The 22,619-nt window shown below is 47.1% G+C and overlaps 4 protein-coding genes and 1 long non-coding RNA gene across 5 annotated transcripts in view; 3 read left to right on the forward strand and 2 right to left on the reverse strand.

The window, feature by feature from the left end:
• The window catches only part of LOC119339168 (pentatricopeptide repeat-containing protein At5g44230-like), a 2,463-nt gene extending 553 nt beyond the window's left edge, over positions 1-1,910 (forward strand). Inside the window, exon 2 of the mRNA XM_037611313.1 lies at positions 27-1,910. Within this exon, the coding sequence (XP_037467210.1) occupies positions 27-1,757 (1,731 nt within the window). The 3' untranslated portion in view covers positions 1,758-1,910. The remainder of the gene's footprint in view (positions 1-26) is intronic.
• A 314-nt stretch (positions 1,911-2,224) lies between these two features.
• Positions 2,225-4,314, reverse strand: LOC119336453. The gene is made up of 3 exons (XM_037608488.1): positions 3,754-4,314; positions 3,264-3,514; positions 2,225-2,939 (listed from the first exon to the last, which is right to left on the reverse strand). Exons 1-3 carry the CDS (start codon positions 3,770-3,772, stop codon positions 2,484-2,486), a joined length of 726 nt encoding a protein of 241 aa, XP_037464385.1. The 5' UTR covers positions 3,773-4,314; the 3' UTR covers positions 2,225-2,483.
• Positions 4,315-4,465: 151 nt separating this feature from the next.
• LOC119336454 (nifU-like protein 3, chloroplastic) lies at positions 4,466-8,023 on the forward strand. The gene is made up of 7 exons (XM_037608489.1): positions 4,466-4,579; positions 4,660-4,777; positions 5,531-5,769; positions 6,720-7,041; positions 7,135-7,219; positions 7,309-7,598; positions 7,769-8,023. The coding sequence occupies exons 4-7, from the start codon at positions 6,952-6,954 to the stop codon at positions 7,958-7,960; spliced, it is 657 nt and encodes a 218-aa protein (XP_037464386.1). The 5' UTR covers positions 4,466-4,579; positions 4,660-4,777; positions 5,531-5,769; positions 6,720-6,951; the 3' UTR covers positions 7,961-8,023.
• Positions 8,024-11,165: 3,142 nt separating this feature from the next.
• LOC119340761 lies at positions 11,166-15,737 on the reverse strand. The gene is made up of 6 exons (XR_005164660.1): positions 13,776-15,737; positions 13,138-13,197; positions 11,984-12,037; positions 11,672-11,820; positions 11,503-11,574; positions 11,166-11,421 (listed from the first exon to the last, which is right to left on the reverse strand). It is a non-coding gene; the product is annotated as an uncharacterized LOC119340761 (long non-coding RNA).
• Positions 15,738-20,880: 5,143 nt separating this feature from the next.
• On the forward strand, positions 20,881-22,589 carry LOC119339169. Its single transcript, XM_037611314.1, has one exon. The coding sequence runs from the start codon at positions 20,881-20,883 to the stop codon at positions 22,114-22,116; it is 1,236 nt and encodes a 411-aa protein (XP_037467211.1). The 3' UTR covers positions 22,117-22,589.
• Positions 22,590-22,619: the final 30 nt, after the last annotated feature.

Here is a 22,619-nt window from a genome sequence, read left to right on the forward strand (position 1 = left end):
CCCACTCCCTCCCCTACCTCCTCTCCCGCCTCCTCCGCCGCCTCGCCGCCCTCCCACCCCCGCACGCGCCGCTCCCCTACGCGCTCTCCGTCTTCTCCGCGCACTCTCCCCCGGACCCCTTCCTCGCCGCCGCGCTCCTCCGCTTCGCGCTCCTCACGCAGCCGCCGCTGAGCCCCTTCCGCCTCTTCTCCCGCCTCCTACACAGCGCCCGCGGCGAGCTCCCCTTCCTCCCGTTCGCCTTCTCCCCGCTCGCCAAGTCCGCCGCGGCCGCGCGCTCCCTCCCGGCCGCCCAGGCCGCCCACGCGGTCTCGATCCTCCTCGGCGGCTTTGATAAGCACCGGTTCGTTGAGAACTCGCTCATCGGCGCTTACGTCGCCTGTGGTGACGTCGGTGCCGCACGGAAGGTGTTTGATGAAATGGTGGTCAAGGATGTCATTTCCTGGACGAGTATTGTGGTGGCATACTCCAAGAGCGGCGATATGGGTTCCGCAGAGGAGGTGTTTGCGCAGTGCCCGTTGAAGGACATGGTGGCGTGGACAGCCATGCTAACTGGGTACGCTCAAAATTCCATGCCGGCGAAGGCATTGGAAGTGTTTGATCGGATGGCCACCATTGGCATGGGCATTGACGAGGTCTCATTGACGGGTGCAATCTCAGCTTGTGCTCAGCTTGGCGCGGCGAGGCGTGCTGCCTGGGTTCAGGAGATCGCAGAGAGGAATGGCTTTGGGCAGAATGTGGTTGTCGGGTCAGGGTTGGTGGATATGTATGCCAAGTGCGGACTAATTGATGAAGCACGCAGTGTTTTTGATGGGATGCAGGAGAAGAATGTCTACACGTACAGCTCAATGATTGTTGGTCTCGCCTCTCATGGGAGGGCTAAAGAGGCAATTGCTTTGTTCAAGGACATGGTTAGGACGGCCGATGTGGTGCCCAACCATGTGACCTTTATAGGGTTATTGACAGCCTGCAGCCATGCAGGGATGGTCAAAGATGGGCGCTTCTACTTTGCACAGATGAAGGACAAATATGGGATATTGCCATCTGCAGATCACTATACTTGTATGGTCGATTTGCTTGGTCGGGCTGGATTGGTGGATGAAGCTCTGGATCTAGTGAGGTCAATGACCGTGGAGCCTCATGGCGGTGTATGGGGAGCTCTGCTTGGAGCTTGTCGGATCCATGGGAATACTGATGTTGCCAAGGTTGCAGCTGAACATCTATTTAAGCTTGAGCCAGAGGGTATAGGGAACTATGTGCTGTTATCGAATACACTTGCATCGGCAGGACAGTGGGATGAAGTCTCAGTGGTTCGGAAACTAATGAGAAGCCGGGGGCTGAAAAAGGATCCTGCTGTGAGCTCGTTTGAAGGCAGAGATGGTTTGGTCCATCAGTTCTTTGCGGGTGACAATTCTCATCCAAGGACCAATGAAATAAAGAAGGCATTATTAGAGCTAGCTGCGAAACTGAAGCATGCTGGTTATGCGCCAATCCTGACTTCTATTGTTTATGATGTGAGTGATGGAGAGAAAGAAAGGCTGTTAATGGGGCACAGTGAGAAACTTGCTCTGTCGTTTGGATTGCTGACTCTTGGATCTAGATGCACAATTCGAATAGTAAAAAATCTAAGGATATGCGAGGATTGCCATTTGTTTATGCGGCTTGCCTCAAGAGTTGAGCAGGCTGAGATTATAGTCAGGGACAATATGAGGTTCCATCATTTCAAAGATGGAGAATGCTCATGTGGTGGATTCTGGTGAAAGAAGAAAAGCAACAATAGTTCAACAAAATATGGCAGAACAGGAACTTGATTGATTAATGCTGCATGTAATAAATTGTTTATTTGGCTTGTTTCTTGAGCATTGGCACTCAATATTAAATAGCAGGACAAGCTAACTTCAGTGTGCAACATCTGGCTCGAGAGCAGTTTTGGCTTGGCTAATTTGCTACGATTTGTTACATGATGCCGACCTAAGCTGGCAATATTTTGGTTATAAAAAACCAGGGTGTTTGATTACAAAAGGTCCCATATTCATTTTGCAGAATGCTACTTTAACTTACATTGGATGATGCGGATAAACAAAGCAAATGCAGATGGTGAAACACTGCCCACGGTGTAGAATTCCCTATAGAGCATTGGTGGACATAACTATTGCAGGAGGACAGAAGTCAGGTCATTTCCTACTTGCTAATGTCTCTTTCATTCTGGATTATGGGGGAGGACAAATAAGAAATGAATTGCTGCCAATACTTTGCTATCTTGGTGTTACATTAATGTGCTCCTAGCAAGTCCTTGTGCTTGACAGCCTAAGAAGCTCTAGAATTCCGCATACAAATTACTCATGACTGAGGTATAGTTCAGACCAAAATTTGAGGCCAGCATGTCAAGGAGATATGATATGCTATGAGATAGCTGGGAGGTGTTAACATTTGCTTCTTGCACCATGAAACCAACTGATCTGGGATGCCAATTGGTTGTCAACTTGTCATCGATGCTGACCAGAAGGGTTTCTTTCCCTGTTGTCGGAGAAGAGCCAGTGTGGTGCTTTTGTTGCATTTGAACTGGGGGCAATGCTTAGTTTGAGATCGAGATCACCTTCCATAGAAACACTCCAACTTTCACCTTCGACTGATTTACTGTTTTCTGGTCTTCTTTCTTGGTTTCTTGAAGTTTTTTCGTCAAAGAGGTTTAAGCATGACACTGGCTTGCATTCTTGCAGAAACGACTGTTCGGGTACTTGCCTAGTATCAGAGTACTGTACGTTTCCAAGACAAGCAGATTGACTAGTCTCTGACGTACAAGAGCTATTCTTGAGGTTTGGCCTGTGGCCCTGCACCATTTCTCGAGTATCTTCTGTTCTGAGTTGGAAACTGTGCTTCTCACCACGTAATTCAGCCATCAGTGCTTTCTGTACCCTGTATAGCCGATGCAATTCATGCACCTGACGCAAGAAAACAGAAATGTAAAACTCTGAGTTGCAGAATGACAAGACAATCACAGAACAGTAGTAGTTGGTTTTCAGATGAATGACTATGCAGGTTAACAGCACTATGCACTGCATTATATCATGAAGGTAGAACACATGTTAATTATTCTCGTTGATGACTGCAAACGTATATTGCAAATTCAAGAATCTAAAGATCTATTCTGGTATTTGAACTTTGAGTTCCTCACTTTTGATCTTTCCCAATCTCAATGCTATATAGATGTCTTATAAATCTGGTGCTTTATGAGATGAATTATGAATAACAAAACTACTTGTTACCTGTTGTCTGAAGACCTCATCATGTTCCATGATTGTTCTCCGAAGTGATTCCTTGCTGTCGTGTTTGGAATACCTGTCCATTATATCTGCCAAGATGTCGTTCAAAAGCTCTCCCCCACTAGCTTTCAGCAATATTTTGGCTAGTTTCTGAACAGAACCTCTACTTTCTAGCTCTCTAATGATGGTTATTCCTCCTTTCTCCAACAGGGCAAAGAGGATTCTATGAGTACAAAACAAATCAGTAGCCATTCCTGAAACAGTCAGAGGGAAAGGTAAGACTCGTCACCGATATTGTCTGCATGGTAAGTGAATTGTCACATGAAGTTTTAAACTGCAACCAGAGTTTAATTCTACGATTTGCAAGGTAGAGTAATTATCACGTGCTTGACTGCAGGGATCGAGGGAAAGCAGCCGATGCTGGATGCTGGGCCAATACAGCATCACGAAATCGATGAACATAGAGCAGCAATTCACATGAAGATCCACTCACCTGAAAACCGGCGACTCATGCTGCGGCTGCTTATCTCGCATCTTCACTCTCCTCTGGACTTCGGTTATAGCTCATGAGCACTGGGAACCTCCATACACCAGCAAGGGCACTGACAACGGGCGCAAGCTCTCCTCAGCACCCATTACTCATTTCGCAGCTGCAGATGGCGGCCGAGCATGAGAGAATTGCGAGGAAGAAGAAGCTCTGGAATCTGGATGCAGCAGCAGCAGCAGCAAGGCTCCCTCTCCTCCTCATGCTCATGGAGCAGACCGCATGCCTTTTGTAGGAATAACAATAGGCGAGCCAACCAAAAGGGGAGGAAAGGCAGCAATGCAAAGGCTTGAGACAGCCTGTGCGATGGCTAAGCAGGAGCAGGAGCAGGAGCAGCAACGAGGCAAAAGCTGAGGATTTGAGATCGCTGGCAGGAGGCACAGGTATTTGTTTATAACAAACAGGGGAGGCTCAGCTCAAGGAAGGATCAGGGAAGCGCGGCGGCCAATGGGACGGCCAAATCTCGCTGGTTTAATGAAACAAGGAGGCCAACCTACATGCATGTGGAGTAGATATTTCACGCAGCTCTTGCCGAGACTAAAGATACCAAGGTGTTTTCAAATCGCCACCCCCCACCTCCACCCCCACTCTGGTATAAGGATAAGCGAGGCCAGACATATCTTCACATGTTTGCAGTTTGTAGTAGATCTGCAGATACCGTGGGCCCGCGGCAAGGAGTTATCCTGGGCTGCTGCTGTCCTTGGTACTAGTACTGCTAGTCGTCGTCACAGCCCCGGCCCTGGGGCCTGCCCACCAGGACAGCCTCTGAAGAAAAGTAAACCTCCGTTTGAGCTTCCATGTGATGTGAGCTGCTAGCCCCTTGCTTAACTTTGTTTTTTTTTTAACCCTGGACAGGTTGTTGTTGTTGTTGTGCTGCTGCTGCTTCGGCATGTTCGATCCCTGCCTTCCCAGGATTCTAGGACGCCCGTATCTCAAACCAGGCCTTTGTTAATCCCATGATTGCACCGACAAGGTACTAAACTAACCTCCCCTGTTCATCTAAATTGCGCTTGGGTTGACTTAACAGTAGCTAGGCTGTTCAATGATCAGTTCGTGATTTGATTTGGGGTCCAGATGCCATATGGTTTGACTTTTCTTTGTTATTTCTGTGCCCTCGCCTTGATGGATCCACCCCTTGATTTAAGGCAGTCTCGATCATATATGATATGAACACTTGAACTGTTGAACGGTATCCCGAGCTAAGCACCAAGATTTCTTTGGGAACGGCTTAATCTGGAGTTTTAATATGTTTTCTTCTTCTTCAGATATGCTAGTGGTACACACATACATAGGACGGTAGCACAGTACAACGTAGGGTAAGATTGCGCTGCCCATCACTACTTGGCTGTCCGAGAATCCTATGTCGACAACTCATCACAACTTAATGCCGGGGTCCGGCCATGTTACTTTCTATCCACTCTAACCCCAAACTGCATTCTTTTCTCGTGTTCCTTTTTCCACCAAAGAAGGGATTCTGGATGCTATCAGACTGTCACTGTTCCGAAAAGGATTTGCACTTGGATATATACGGCATGATGAAACTGCTGACCCTGTCTCGTGTTTTTCAGTTCGTGTTCATTGATGAGCCCAATCTTGTTGGTTAGGTTCTGAATCATACGCACCACAGGTCTTAATTTGTGTGATTGCGCTCGTAGAATGAAGCTAGCACTTGACATTCTACTGTGCTATGACATGAGGTGAGAATCTAACAGACATTTCTGTGCAGGAGCCCTCATACCATATGCCCAGTATCAGACAAGCAAAATATCTGATACGGAAAGGAACTTTGCAACGTCATCGACTCACGGCCATCCACGTACCACTCGGGGGCAGACAAGCAGCATCAACTTCTGGATAACTTCGAGAACAATCTACTGGCTCTTGTTGCGCTCCCAGTCCCAGACCAGATATTCGATGGTTCCTTTCAAGAAAGACTTGATATTGGTGGCCAACTTGCTCAGAAAGGTACGGGCATATCCATAAACGTTCAATTTCCTTGACAATTCTCCAGCACGTATAAATCTTTCGCGAGCGTCTGTGGCCCGTCGGCAACCGCATTTCCTTCATGGATGCATTTTCTCGAAAGGAAGTTCTCTAGCCAGCCCATGTGTCCGCCCGTGGCGCGCAGCTGATCTCCTGCGTGCTCTCGGAAAACAAAAGCCAGATGCTCGAGGAAGAACGGGATTGACCATGTGACTGATGCTACTGCTGGTGGGAGAGTTTGGAGATCTGGAGAATCAGGCGTGGTGGAGAGAGGGGTTCGTGGAGGACACCAAATAAGGAGCAGCACCAGCGGGCAGCGGCCAAATAATGGCGAGGCGACTGTCGCGCTCCTCCCCGAGCCCCGCCCGACAGGCTACCTGCCGCCGATCCCTTTCCTCGCTGTCTTCGTCGTCCGGGCAATCTCTTAATGAGCTTACTGCGTGTGCGCGCGCTTGGTGGCCAGCACAAACAACATCAAACTGGCTCACATGGACCACACCACCACCCCGTGGCAACCGTGCCCCGGTCGGTGTTCACATACGTACTACGTACCAGCTTTGGTCCGTCCGTCCGTCCTTGGATGCCCCCGGGTTTGGGCATAGATTATTGGTGGCCTTTTGGACCTTTCCCGGCCTAATTTTCTGCTAGCTCCTCCCCCTTGGAGTGGATCGCAAAGTGGTTTCCAGGGCGTGGTGATATGGGTATCTTATCTGTGACCGTCGTCATGCTATGCTTGATGGTTCCCTTTAACTCTCTGCTCTGAGAATGAATGCTCGACCTTTTTGCAGACAAAAAAACTGTAAGCGCATCAATGATTTGGTCTAGTTTGAGATGGACTGGGTTCCACCATTTTTTGCGCCTTACACATACTGCACAGTGAAAAACTGCTTTTGTGCAAAGACAGGATGCGTTTTTAGGGATTTGTTTTGCAGAGTCTAGGCGACTCTTTCCAGTAGGCTTCTTCAGTTCGGTCATGGGCCCTGGGCCCTGGAGACGATGGGCCACATTAGGCCCAACGAACCCTGGTGAAAGGTGAAACCACATCCATCCAGCAGGAAGCGAAAAAGAATCATGAACGGGTGAGCCTGCCTGCCTACGGCTGGCCGGACAACATCCACGACACCCGCGCAAACCCTCGCGGCTAGCAAGCGAAATCGGCTTCAGATGAGGCTCCACTCGCCGAGTCTCCAGCAAGCCGCTGCAGGCGCCGGCGCGGGCGCCACCAACGCCCCCTTTGCAGCAGCTCTCGGCAAGGTGCGTACTTCCACCCACCGCAGCCTCTTACTTTCAAACCATTTCCTCTTCCCCTGCTGCACCGACCGATCCTACTTGTGCTGTTGTGCGCAGAGTTCTTCGAGCTCCCTTATCCATGGCCGTCTCAGCTTCGGCCACGCGTCGCTGCAGACACCGAACCACCGCACCAAGAGAGCAGGTGCGCGCACAAAGGAATCCAACTACAGCAGCATAGTACTTGCTAGAATTGTAGGATTAACCATGCGGTTGATTATTTGATACCTGAAGGGTGGGCGGTGCGGGTGCTTCCCCTGACGGAGGAGAACGTGGAGAGGGTGCTGGACGAGGTGCGGCCGAGCCTGATGCGGGACGGAGGCAACGTGGCCCTGCACGAGATCGACGGCCTCGTCGTCGTGCTCATGCTCCAGGGCGCCTGCGGCTCCTGCCCCAGCTCCACCATGACGCTCAAGATGGGAATTGAGTCCCGCCTCCGTGACAAGATCCCCGAGATCCTCGAGGTCGAGCAAATCCACGACACCGAGACCGGGCTTGAGCTCAACACAGAGAACGTCGAGAAGGTCAGCCACATGCTTGCGTGCTCACTCTCACTGATCAATGCTCCATTGTGCATGCCACTTGTCTCCTTTCTGAGCCTGTAAATTTCTATTACAGCCTAGGTAGTTAGTTCAACAAATATGCATTTTTCTATTGATAAAACTGCGAATCTGAAGTTTGTACAATGTTGTAGGTGCTAGATGAGATCAGGCCGTACCTTTCCGGCACCGGAGGTGGAAGCCTCGAGCTCGTTCAGATCGACGGTTTTATCGTCAAGATTGAAATCAGTGGGCCTGCAGCAGGTGTAATGACAGTACGTGTGGCTGTAACACAAAAACTGAGAGAGAAAATACCATCGATCCTGGCTGTTCAGTTGACAGAGTAGAAACATAAATTCAGCTGTGCATCAATCAAAGGAAGACAAAATTCAGCTTTGTGATTACGTTTCCATGTCAGTACTTCAGTATTTTAGTTCTGAATCACTGCAGTGAAATACTACTAAACATACTAATACAGTTGTTATGTACAAGAATTATGTGGCTGGGAGAGTAGAAAACTCATGTCACCGTTAAGTCTGAAAGATATAATTCAACAAAACATTCGACCATTGTTACAACAGTGACAACACTTTCAGACTTCCAGTGCATTCATTCCCTTGGCAAAGGCTAGGGCAACATTTTATGCAGACCTGGAATATTCAGTTTCTCTAGTGGCACCTGGCTCCACAAAAATTCCTTCTCGGTGTCTCAAACTCTTTATCAACTCAAAGATTCTCCAATCTATGTATATTTCTCTCAAATTGGCGGCTTGAGGCCATCTCTTTATTCCCTGTTTGTCCCAGTCAAAGCGAGTTAGGTCATTGCAAGCCTATCTCTTTATTCCCTGTTTGCACCAGTAAAAGCAAGTTTGTTCTTTGCAACGGCCAACATTTCACCCTCGACATCAGAGGGTATAAACAGAGACCTTTGCTTAAACCACGCAGGCTTGGAAATTTTACATGGTCCAAGAAATAAATATGTTTCTTTTCAAAAGGGCCCACAGGAGGGTTGATAGCTTCACGCAGCTTCTTCTTCAGCTTGATGCTCCTCCAATTGGATAGCCTTCATCATTTGCCTAATCTCCTCAATCTTCCCAAACTCCCGCTTCTTCTTCAAGAACCCTTCCAAAACCCTGAATGCACGCTCTGTAGGTGCCATTCCCATCTCAACCAGCTCCCGGAAGCACCTATATGCTTCACCAACCACATCTCTGCAGCATAAACCGGTAACCAGAACATCCAATGCATGCCTATGAGGTACACATCCTTTCCCGATCAGATAATCCCACAGCTCCAGGCCAAGATCCGGCCGCCCATTCTCGCAAAAGACCTTCATGAGCAGCATTGTCGTCCTGGTTCTTGGCATGAACCCCGAGCCAGTCATCTTGGTGTATATCTTCCAGATCCCCTCCAAGTCACCGGCCCTCTGGAACCCACACAGCATCGTGTTGTAGGTGACATCGTCCAGACCAAAACTCTTCTGCTCCATCTCGCTCATGAGCGCCATCCCGGACTGCAGATCCCTTGCCCTCACATAGGCCCCCATGAGCGCATTGTGAGCTCCACGGTCTGGAGTCACTCCGCTCTGCTCCATTTCGTCAAACAGGCGACGTGCACGGGCCGCGTCCCTCACGATCCCGGCTCCGTATATCAGCGTGGTGAAAACCTGCAGCGTCGGCTTGCAGTTCTCCCTCTTGCGCATTTCGTCGAGCAGCTGGAGGGCGTCCAGAAACTTGCCTTTCTTGCAGTAGGCGTCCATCCTCACGCAGTAGGACACGGCATCCGGGACGAAGCCGCGCAGCACGGCGTCATGGTAGAAGAGGTCGAGCGCCTGCGCGTGGCCGGCCTCCTTGAACCCGAGCAGCAGCGTGTTGAAGGTGCGGGTGTCGGGCGGGTACGCGTCGCAGTACCGGTGGAACAGCGCGCGCGCCTCGGCGACACGGCCGCGGGCGCAGAAGACGCGGAGCAGCGCGTTCAGCTCGGCGGCGCCGAACGAGCGCCCCGCGCGCGCCCAGACGGCGGCGGCGGACTCGAAGCAGCTGACGGCGGCGGCGAAGGACGCGCCAGGGGCGGAGGCGCAGAGCGCGGTGGAGATGATGACGGAGAGGGCGGGCACGGAGAGGAGGTGGGGGTGGGTGGACGGGAGCGACTCGAGCAGCTGGAAGGAGTGGTGCGCGTAGCGGCGGGAGCGCGCGAGCAGGCGGAGGAGGACGGGGAGGGCGCTCTCCGGGACCGGGAAGTGGGGGAGCTCGAGCAAGCGGCGGAACAGGGAGAGCGCCGGGAGGGGCGGCGAGTGGGAGAGCAGGAGGTGGGAGAGGAGCGGCGTGAGGAGAGAAGGCGAGGAGGGCAGGATGGCGGTGACGAGCGGCGGGATCGCCGGCGCGTGCGTGAGGAGGAGGCGTGCGAGGTGCGTGACGGTCGGGGCGAGGAGCCGCTGGGGCTGGGCGGCGCGCGGCGGCGGCAGCAGGTGGGGCATGGCCGCGAGGCGCACCGGTCTCCGAGCTCCGGGGGAGGAATTTGACAAAGGGAAATGATAATCCTAATTGGTTGACGTTCGTCAGGAACGATTCCCCAGCGGACTATGTGGGAACCTTTGAATTTGGTGGCACGAATCTTAGCGCATGTCTCCTGCCACATCAGCATCGAGCAGTCGTTCGCTTTGAACGAGAACCGCGCGAACGAGGGCGCTGAAGTACCCTCTCACTCACTTGCTCCGTAGATTCCCCCTCCCCACTCTCTTATTCTCGTCTCCATCAGGCAATGCAATGCAGGGGAGAGATCGTCGTTGTCGGCGACAAGGTCGTCCGGGAGATGGCGGCCTCCTCACTCGACACGCACCTCAATGCCCCCATCGACGACGAGGCGTGTCGGGTCACCAGGGAGGCTATGGCGAGCAAACTGCGGCGGCAACGACGGACACGGCGGTCTTTATCATGAGGACGCGAAGCGGTGCATCTCATATGGCCACCGGATCGGCGGTCTTTATCATGAGGACGCGAGGCGGTGCATCTCATATGGCCACCGGATCTAGAAAGGAAGCAGGCGCGGCGCGCCGGCGCCGCTAGTTGGGTGGTGGCTACTCCTTTTTGGTTTTTGCACTATGCCTCCCCTGCTCATATTTGTTCTGCCAGGCCATGGGCGTGTTGCGCTCTATTTTTTGTTTGTTTTGCACTCAAAATTGAATTGTACTGAATTTTTGCTGGAATGAAATTGAATTGTGCGTGCTCAATTTGTTTGCTTAACTGAACCTATCATTGCATTAGTCATTTTATTAATATTTGTTGTGAAAAAGTTATTAAGTCCACTGCGAATTTAAGAACAAATAGAATGGGTTTTTCTTCAACAACATAATCGGCATTAGTGGTATTTCTTCAACGGATGTGGCAGAGTACACGACACATCTCTTAAAAAAGGGTTAGTTGGTTTGATCCAAAATTGCCAAGTTTTAGGGTAGCAAAACATTGGCCTGACAATTTTTGTCCACCAACTGGATTCTCAAAAAATCCATCATATCAAATACAAAATTCAAGAACTCACAATCAAAGATTCAACATGAACAGCACAACACCATGGTAAAAGACATTATTGCTTTCAGCAGTAGTCATATATATAGCACATATATAGCAATAGTCAGGTCATAGATGACCATACGAATCATTATAGTACTATTACAAAAACTTCACTTTCAGATAGTCAGGTCATAGAAGACCATACATTCAGTACAAAAACTGGAGTACTCGGAACCGTGCAAACAAGCGTGATGACGAAACCCCGGAGCAAATAACTTCAGATGTCATTGGAAACAACACCTGACAAATTACTTAAACTGTCAGGCTAATGAAATGTTAACTGCAGGAATGTAAACTGATCAAACGAGTAGGCTAGCAAACCTGATAAAAATATTGTGCATAGTGGCCCCGAGGTCTTCCTGATCTACTTCTGCGCTACATCCTCAGTGACAGCTGAAAATAATTCAGGAATCACACAGTATTTAGAAGAGCCTGCCCTTGCATTTCATGCCATGAAATAGCTGAAGAGAAGTGAATATGAGAGTATTACCTGGTGACGGGTGGACAATTTTCATGCCACCATAGCTCCCATTCTTAATGACATCAGCCCTGGACATGGCATCTTTGTGTGGGCAAAGCTTGTTCGGACCCTTCTTACACTGAGCTTTACAGCATCAGCGTGTATCTCTTTTGAGTAAACTGTGTAAACAAACAAGCCATAAGGTGCAACATAATTCTGATGTGCTTTTATAAGTTTGCTAACATAGAAACTTTGGAGCCTACTGAATAAAGCAACAAACAGATTATTCATTATTAATTAAGAGCAGACTGAAACAGAAAAATGTAGCACTAGATATATTACCCTGGCTCTCAAAACCGTCTCCAGCAAGTACATTGACGCCTCCATATAGATCAGCTGCAAACAAAATGCAAAACACATCATCAACGATCGATAAACATAAGATGTTGTTTTGTCCTAAATCGCTATCCTTCTCATCTATGAGCTCAGAACTACAACAGCAATAAAGAAATGCTTGGAAAATGTGAACAGGTTGGTTTAATATTTTGGTTACATATGGTGCACCACTACCGATGGAGGATTTAAACTTTGCTGTAGTTTTTCCTGGAGCTAATGAAAGTTTCTCGCGTCGAGTCCAAACTAAGAGTTTTTTGCTTTCAGAATTGCATTCTCAACACAGGTCCATTGTCTTCCTCCACCAGTTAATTTACTTGGGTTATCTCACTTTCTCCATAACCTGCAGTTGTAATGCGATGTCTTGCGTTTTGTCAGGCAGATGAGCTAAGAACTAACTTACCCACCATAAATGATGCAACAAAAGAGGTACAATGTTGTATTATCTCTTTCTTCAGCAAATTTTTAACTTGTATGTATTCTTATACATTGACTGGTTTAATGTTTCATTTTGGGCAGGTGAAAAGAGTCACTCGAGTTACAGCAGATAATGCAGACCAGTCTCACATTAGGGAATGCATTGAATCAATGAACAGCTCAAGGTATCAAATCATTATAGAAAACTTGCATGGGATGCCTTTTGTTTAATACTCCCTCCGTTCGGAATTACTTGTCATAAAAATGGATGTATCTACAACTAAAATACATCTAGATACATTCTTTTTGGACGAGTAATTCCAATCGGAGGGAGTAGCATTCTCTGATAAGGTGATGTGTTGAGGTAGGAACTATCGGATACTCAAGCTAGGAACAATAAGATAACACTAATGCACTATTTATGCAAGCGCTGAAACATGGTTTTTCCTATACTGCTATGCAATCCTGTTGGGAATCATGTATATTGTCATAGTGTGAATACTTTATATAGGATTAAAGTCCACTTCCCAACCTAAACTCTAGCAGAGGTTTATTTTTCAGCGCTGAGCTGTAAAACCGTTTGAATATCAGCCTTAAACTATTGAAATAGATGATGGTTTCAGTGCCAACTGCAGTCATAATTGCATATATGATATGCAGGAGATCAGTAGAGAAAATGATCTTACCATCAGTACACCTGGACGTAGCCCTTTCTCTGTTGCCCCTTGTGTTGTTTGAAGCCATTCCTAAAACAGATTTAATGGACAGGTTAGTCAAAAAAGAGACATATGACTTAGATGTGAACTTATCACATGGAAACTCGTCCATATGAACACATCCAAACCCTAGCAGACAGACGCATGAACCCTGCTCTATCATGGTGGTCTGGCATCATTGTAAAATTTCTTTGTACGATTTTGATGCGTGGGCTTACTTGCTTCCATTGCAGAAATCAACATACTAAAAATATTCTACTCCTATGTAACAGAACCAAAAAGCCATTTGATACCGAACAACCACCTCTAGCAAAGGAAGCAATCATGGCAACTAAATTAAAATTCAAAGGCTAATCGCCTATGATCAATAGAGACTGGATCCGGACGCAAATCACAGAGCGATGCTGCGTTTACAAATGGTATTCGGAAGGAACTCAACCTAGATGCAAACGCGAATCAGGAACTCAATCAGAACCCCGGACGCTAATCACATGGGACTCGTCGACCCCATCAAATCTAAGGCAGAACTAACCCAGATCTAGCGATTCCACGCCGATTCAAACGCTGAGACTAGCCATCGATCTCAGAGAAAGGGGATCGCGACTCACCTTTGTCCTGGTCCTGGACTTCACACGCGAGAAGAACGCAGCGCAAGTGGAGCGCGGTGGCGGCTGTCGACGGAGAGGGGTGGAGAGGAGAAGATGGGATAATGTGGGGTGGGCAATTTATACGGGAATTAACCTAATCCCTGGCCATCCCTGCCCGTCCGATTGAGGGGGGGCGTGTGATCTAATGGAACGGGTTGTAATGGGCCGAAATGTATGTGTCGCTGGAGTTTCAGTGGCTGCCCAAGGTGAAAGTACACAGATGAATACATGGGCATGACTTCTTTTTATTCGCATATTTTGCGTAGGACCTTTAAGGATTCGGGTACATTGGAATATTTATGGAGGAATTGTTGGGATTCAAATCCTTAGAAAAATTTTAAGTGCTTGGTTGATTCATATTAGGATTGTAAAAAAAAGTAGGAACTAAAAAAACACATTAAATGTCAGGTTTGTCTGTGCCCTAGTTATTACACATCTAAGTGACTCAATCAAACTAGAAAGAAAAAAAAAGACAAAAGAAAATACTTGCATGAATCTTAGCGTAAAATCAATGACATAGGACTTAGATGTGCAATACTTAGACTAGCCACAGTGGGAGTAACTTCAACAATGATATCGAGTCCAACTCAGCAAATTTGCTTATGTGGCAATGAGTTAATGAGGAGAGATGTAGTTTGAGTAACTTAGCTAGTTACTGTAACATCACATGTCCCAATGCAATATAAGTACCCAATAGATGAAGCTTTCCATGATACCACACTTATGTTACTACCCACTATGAAGATAGTAACATATTCTAGGGATATGTCTATGTTACCAGTGTATGTTACTCTCCATTGTGGCTAGTCTTAGAGCATATCTAGATGTGCCTAGTTATTGCACATCTAAGTGGCTCAATCAAACTAGAAACAAAAAGAAAAAAGACAAAAAAAAATGCTTGCATGAATCTTAGCGTAAAATCAATGACATAGGACTTCAATACTTAGAGCACATCTAGATGTGCTTTAGCAAAACTGTAAAATGTCATGTAGGATTTGAGTCATATGAAGAATAAAGGTTTTTTTAAGAGGTTGCAGTGTGTGCTAGATTCCCTATGTAATGTAGTACAAATGGAAGTTATTCCTTTAGGAAAAAATTCCATATGCCTCGTTCGGTTGTGCCCAACCCCGTCAGGATTGGGTGAAAACTTGTCCAATCTTCATCGTTTGTCTATCTCGTGTGCGACCAAATGATGGAGCGCACCTAGGGAGTACGACGGGATCATCTCTTACGCGGTCCTGTCTGTCGTGCTCAAACATGTTTAATCATCAACACAAGGTTTTTGTGCATACTTGTTCCTAACCAAAACTATTAGTAAAACTAGTTCCTTTTTAAAATCCTACTAAAACATGTTTTTGGTAAACCTAGGCGTTAATTCCGTTTACCCAAACAAACACCAAGGATTGGTTCGCACTGTTTTGAACAACACTTACGTCAAACCTCTTGGCACAAATTGTCTGCTCGTTAACAAAAACTCACGTGGTTTCCTTTTTTTTTCCGCATTAGTTCATGTGGTCTCCTTTTTGTTCACATCAATTCATGTGGTTTCCTAACCCATCCAGGACACCCTCTTCCAGTGTTATTACAACCCTATGAACAAGAGAACCTAAAGATCCAATCCTTTTGTTACGAAGAAAAAACTTGAAAAAAGGGATTCAGGAGGTTGCTTTGGGTAATCCTTACTACAAACAGATAAAATAAATTGACGCCACGGTATAAATAAAATAATGACTATTCTGATTGGATCTAACAGTCTAGTTGTTTGATTTGATTCATGGATGGATACTCAAAGTCGGTAAGTCACGCAAAGAAGGGCGGATCATAGCAACGCATGGCTGCGTCGACAAAAGTGACCAATAATCCTCGGTAAGAAAACAAGAGAGCAATAAATAAAACTTGAGAAACGGAGACAAGAACGGGAACACATACGGAAACCTTGCATCGTGCCGTGCTCCCCGTCGAGCCTGGCCGCGGATCCGCCCCATCAGCAGCCGCCCCTGCCCGGGTAGACCGCGCGATCTACTACGACGAAGACGTGGTTGACCGGCCGTGCGATGCGCACAAACGGCCGGTGCAGCGCCCGACGAGCATCTCCTGATGGCTTCTTCGCCATGCCTTTCTCTCCTCGCCGGGAACGAGAACGAGATCACGATGAGAGGATGAGTCGAGGGGCAACGAGAGGGAGGGGGAGAGCCTCGTTGAGCGGTGGAGGATTTTATTTCTTTCCAGCTATAAAATACGCGTACGGTTTGCGTCTTGCAGATCTCGAGCCACCGTAATAGGATCCGAACGAATTTGTAGCTTTGCACGCCACTTGCGCGTCCGGGCCCACGCCGGCTGCGAGGTTGTCCACCGCCCGCTAAAGGTCAACAATTCCGACAAGCAAAGGTGAGTACGGCGCGGTGCGCGTCTCCGTGTCACCTCACCTAGTGAAATAAGTAACACTGACATGTGGACACGGCGTACCGGCGGGCCCTGATCTCCGTGACTTGTTTACGTACGCCGACAACTGTGGTAGCATGGCCATAATAGCGTAACGCGGAATCTTGCCGTCGAGTTACACGCGAGACGGAGCCAACCCCAAGCAACCGCAGCAACTAGCATGTGGGTCCCGATACCAGGTGGGACACAAACAGGACACTAATGGCTGGGTACGCCACATCACCAATCCACGGGAACATGCAATGAGTGACCCGTAGGGTTGCGGTCGTACTAGACCGGAACTAGTATCATAGCAAGTATCATGCACCCACCGCTCTTATATTATGGGACAAAGGGAGTAGTAAAGACAAAGAAGACACCGGTATCAAAGCAATGATATTGTATCATATAAATGAGGTACTCAAATGAGTCATCTAAAATTGCAAGGGAGACCATATAATATATCAATCTATGATATTATGCGCTATAATCCTGTAGAGACTACATCATGCATTAATACGTATCATATACGCACATGATACTAACTTATGGTGGTACTACCCACTAAAAAGGTCTGAAAAATGTTGTGCTTCTATTTTCTTCCACCAAACTGTTTATAGTTTCTTGCAATGAAGATGAATCTTCATTGCGTGATCGGCCAGAAGCTCGACGCATCCATGCATCATTGAGCCATGCCGCCGCGCGGTCTCACTATTTCTCTGTTTGATGTACCTGATTGCTGCCTTTTGGTTTTGATCTCTGCCTGGTGATTGCATGCATATGTGACGATGATGAATATTCAAGCAAATGTACATTTCTTTCACTACTATATCAGCATCTACAGTATGCTCTTCTACTAAAACAGGCAGGACAAGGCAATTTAATGAGGACTCATCTTCTATTACTGTCCTAGAAAACAATGGGCACCGAGGATGCACATAGTTCACTATTATCAAAGGATCAAGGCTGGCACTGCATATATTTGTTTCTTGCGATAGATAGAAAAAGACCGAATTAATTCTTACAACATGCTCCATGAGAAGTTATGAATGATAAGGTATGTCTTGCCTTCCCAAGAATCAAATACGACATATACAACAATTAATAAATAGAGCTTTCTATGCAGCTCCGTTTGATGAAAGAAAGAAGAGAAAATATGTTCAGTATTTACCAGGAATTAGGTAAGTTTGAAGGCACTGCAACTGGTCATTTTATGAAGTGGCCTCACTCTCTCCAACACACCGTGATGCGCAAAATACTTCCAAATGCTGCAGTAAACGTTAAAGAAAGTTTGTTCTGTGTATCGTCAAAGAGGAGAAGAGAATGGCATACTGAAGCAATTGAGATGTCTCTGAATGTAAGATGGAAATTCAAATTTGCTAGATCCCAATTGCCTCCATCGAGGACAGTGGTATAACATGTGAAGCAAAGAACAGATGAATCACTTAATAACTTCAGGGAGAGCAGGGCAAAGTAAATACAGCTGAATCTATATTATTTACTACTACTATTTTACTAACCGTCTCATCAGAAAGTACATCTATACTATCAACTACAGTATGTAACTCAACAATCACGTAAGTAACATGCCCGAATTTAGAATGATAGTGCTTATCTCTTAAAGCTGAAACAGTTTCTTGAACGAAATATATTGCTATTTATATGCTCCTTTTGTGATGACAATGGGAAAAACAAAAACATACCATCCTCTTTTATGCTATTTCACCAATAAAATATGAAGTGGTAATGATAAAAGGCAGGAATCGAACAAAGTAAATAAATACCTAGCTAAACAATTAGTTTAGCAATATTAACCCATATGATTGCTACCATGCTGGTTTGCGAATTAGAAAGTAACAGTTCAACCTATATGGATTTAGTTATTTCCACAGAAGAATGCAAGAAAAGAAATAATTGCCTGAAGCATGCATGATGTGGTATCAATGTTTACATCTCAAATGTGAAAATGAACAAGTGAATAACAATAAAATAATATGGTATATTGCTCTTACAAAGATGTGCTCCAGTAAAATATATGCTTGGAGAAGTAAATACAATTTTGTGTCTGATTTTCCTTTTAGGGAGGACTGTGCATGATTTATAGCAGTTAATAATCTGCAGGAAAGCTTTTCAGTATTGATCACCATAGCTGTAAAATGTACACTGACCATTGTCGGGAGAGCCATGAGAATCCAGGTGCCACCTGATATAGTAGATCAAACTATGTACTCCCTCTGTAAAGAAATATAAGAACGTTTAGATCATTTCTTAGTGATCTAAACGCTCTTATATTTCTTTACGGGTTGAGTACTTCTTAATCAATGTCAACCTACCTTCGTCCACTGTTTAGCACTTCTTAATCAATGTCAACCTAGTTACATCCACTGTTTAGCAGTTCACTGAAACAATCCAAAGAACAATAGTTAAACAATTGATGTACATATATAGCTGAAGGTAGCACATATATTATTCTGGCTACAGAATCTGATTTGCAGACATTACACCATTATCATGATACTTGCAATTTCAAGGATCACTTTTTACCGCGAGAACCATATTTCAACGTGGCGCTCATATTTCTTTGTATGAATACTACAACCAAACTCTAATAATACAAACTATAAATGGTCAACATGAGCTTCATTAGGCAAGCAAGCCAGATAACAAATATTTTTCTCTTCCCTCCTAATTTATTCTTATAGTTTCTTCAACATGAACATACTCTCACGGATCAAGATGCCACAATAACTCCTAAACTGAAAGCCTATCAGTGAGTACCACAAAACCCAAGCCAACTAACGCTCTATCATATTATATACCACAAAATACGACATTCAAAATAAGATGTTCTAGGCAGTACCTACCAGACAATAAGGGGTGCATTAACCACATCAACGCATGAGATTATATGCTCAGATACAGTATCAGGTATAGCTCAAACAAAGGGCATGTTTGGTTGGGAGCCATGCCTCACGGTAGGTGCTCGCTTAGCCTAGCGTTTGTTTCTCTGCCATAGGTTGGGTTGCCACAGAATCTCGCTGCACTTTTCTTCGCCCGACTTGTGGCGCCGGATTCGTCCGCCAAATCTTCGGCACGCTGCAGCTGGAGGGAAAAGTTGGGTTTCCTCTGCCACCCGTACGATTTTTTTGGGTGCGAACAGGAGCATCTCACCGCTCTCGACTAAAAAATGCGCGAACTGTTGTCTTTTCCCCTCCTCCCGTTCTCCCATGGCACTTTCCTCTTCTCACGCATCTCTCTCCTCACAGATCCTCCTCTCCCCAGATCGCTCTCTTCTTCAAATCTGAAATCCCCTCTCCTTGAAAAATATTTTTACCTACTAAACCTCTCCAGATTCCCCTCTATTTATTTGCCAAGCCCCTACTCATTCCACTCGAAATCCCCTTCCAGATCCAAGTTCTTGAGCACCATCACTGGTTTGTGATAGTTGCGGAGGTGCACGCTGTGTGGGCTCTGGCCTGGAATCAACCCCACGTATTGCAGCTTCTACTCCACCTCTCTCTTCAAGGTATTGTGTTTCCATCAATCTTCCTTTATCTATGACACTTCTCCATGTAATCCTTGTAATACTCATGGCCACTCATGCCACTGGTCTTTCACCTTTTTATCTATTTGATTTCTCTATCTTACTTCATGATTAGTTGCTCATTTGATCTGGATTTATTAGAGCAGTAGCCATTTGTAGTTGTTGTCACAGTGGAAGAACAAGTTGCAATGTTTATGCCTACAGTGGGACAAAAGTGGGCAAACAGGTCTATAGGTTTCGGGGTTTTCTGATCTAATGAGACGGTTAGTAGGTATTTCCATGCTGTTTTAGATGCACTTGTCAAGCTTTCCAAAGAATCGATATACATGAGAAGCACTGAAATGCATGAAGAGATCACAAGTAACCCAGGCAGGTTTCATCCTTGCTTCAAGGTAAAAATAAAATATATCACTGCACTAATTTTTTAAAGCGCACGTGAGCTACATCTCAACTAGTTGAACATCATGCCTTTTCCTAGGGATGCGTAGGGGCCTTGGATGGTACACATATGCCGGCATTTATGCCTTTACATATGCAAGACAGATTTAGGGGCTTTAAGTACATCCCACCTCAAAATGTCCTAGCAGCTGTTGATTCTGACTTGCGATTCATCTATGTGCTTGCTGGGTGGGAGGGATCTGCCCATGACTCTCTAGTGCTTCAAGATGCTTTAAGTCGTCCCACTAGATTAAAAATACCAGAAGGTAGGATTTCACCTAGCAGCTATTGTGAAGTTATCAAACATCAAATTAGTCCATATCTAACTTTAGGAGGCATTTTCTATTGTAGGAAAATTCTTCTTACCTGGTGCTGGATATGCAAGTAGACCTGGAATACTACCGCTGTACCGTGGTGTTCGTTATCACCTAAAAGAATACAGAGGGGATACAAATCCATCAGATTATAAGGAATTATTTAATCACCGCCACTCCTCATGTGGTACAACAGTTGAACGAGCATATGGGGCCTTGAAGAATCGTTTCAATATCCTTTCATGTCAGCCATATTTCCCTTTGAAAATGCAAGTGAAGGTTGTGGTTGCATGTTGTGCACTTCACAATTGGATCCTAGAGAATGGTATTGACGAGTATGTCCTAGAGAATGGTGATATCCACTCCAAATGTTTTTCGCAGGACCACCACGGTGTTGATGGCTCTCGCTCTCGCTCTCCCACCTCCTCCTCCCCCTCCTCCACCTCCACCTCCGGCCTCCGGCCACGCTCCAGCCACCACAAACCCCCCGGAAGGCCCTCAACCTGACCTCGCCCTCGCCACCAATCCTATGGACGCGCTCCTCCCCTCTGTTGCGCCTCCTCCATCGCCTTTCTTTGACCTGCCCTATGTCAAAGCCGGCCAGGTAGCTCTCCGCTGCTTCCTGGGGTGCGGCAACGCCATGGGCCTGGAGTTTGAGGACGACTGCAATTACTATCACCGCCTTGACATCACCGCCCCAGAACTCCACCTCGCATCACCCCTCTACATCGTCTTCGACTTCTCCAACCGCCACCTCAACGCCATTGTCGTCGCTGCTCTGCTTCAAGCTGTTCTTGGCGGCAGTGCTGCTGACTTCTTCGTGGCCATGTGCTCTCCTCTTGTTTTCCGCCTCCATGTTGCCTCATCGCGTGTCGCGGAGATCATCCTCGCCCAAACCAGGGTCCGCCACCGCAACTTCGCCTTCTTCACTAGAACCCTGCCCCCGCTTCCACCACCACCCCAGGCTGCTGCGTCTTGCATGTCGCTTGCACGCCTGCTTCAAATTCCAGATGACCTGGGTCTTCACTTTGAAGGCGTCGCATGGTCACAACTCCGATCTCCAGTCTCCGTTGATCCATGCAACCAGCCACACGGATGCCGCATGTATGCGCGTGTCATCCAATTCCCGTTCGCCCTTAATGCCACCTCAATAGCCCTCATCCTTGCTCGCCTATTCGGCGGCTTCCACCACAGCTTCAACGTCACGGACGACGGTGACTCATGTTTCTCGTTCACCGTCGCCTCGCAAGAAGTCGCCAAGCTCATCGCCTCCATGGGTGACTTCCACAAGAAGGGCATGTTGATCCGTTTCCCCTGGCCACCACCCTTGGGTGGTGCCCGAGGCTCGATTCCTGGAGATGCCATGCCTCCGTCGTATGGCACCACGTCATCCTCACCGTCGGCGATCGTCTCTGCATCCTTGCCACCAGCCTCAACAACTCTCGATCTGCCTAAGGTGCGACGACAACGGCCTGGTATTAGCTTCTTTTACCGCATGCTTAATGTTAATCGTTTTAGCCAGCTCCCCCCTCACGTGCATTACACTTACCACTCATTTATTCTGGATCACTTTCATGCCAATTAGTGTTAGGCCTAATGAAATGCTAGTCGAGTCAGCCCTAAATCACCGTTTTTTGGTCAAACAAGATTTTCTTGCAGTCAAGGTTCATGAGCTTATTTTTAAGTCTGGCATCTCCCGCTCAATCAAATTTCAAATTCTCAAGCATGGGTCCCTTGACTTTGAAGGGTTTCGTCTTTTCCTCTTTGACCAGCTAGAACCGGCCGTTGCTCACTCCAGTCGTTTCCTACATCTATATAACAATTTTTCTTACTCTCCCCTGCCCCCTCGATCTGCATCCATCCTTGGCCCTTTTGATCAGCAGCACCTGCCTGTCCATGCACCGCACCAGCCATCCCCCGCGGTCACGTGCTCGCTGCACGACCGGTCAGCCCTGCATGAACCCCTGGCCCACCCCATGCATAATGATGGCCGTGCGGCGGCCCTAGACAAACCAAATCTTGCAAAAGATCCGAACGCGGGGACTGCTGCTGCGCATGCGCGCAATGACGGCGCGCGAACCCAGATAT

The sequence above is a fragment of the Triticum dicoccoides genome, chromosome 7B, assembly GCF_002162155.2.
Source record: "Triticum dicoccoides isolate Atlit2015 ecotype Zavitan chromosome 7B, WEW_v2.0, whole genome shotgun sequence".
Taxonomy (NCBI): Eukaryota; Viridiplantae; Streptophyta; class Magnoliopsida; order Poales; family Poaceae; genus Triticum; species Triticum dicoccoides.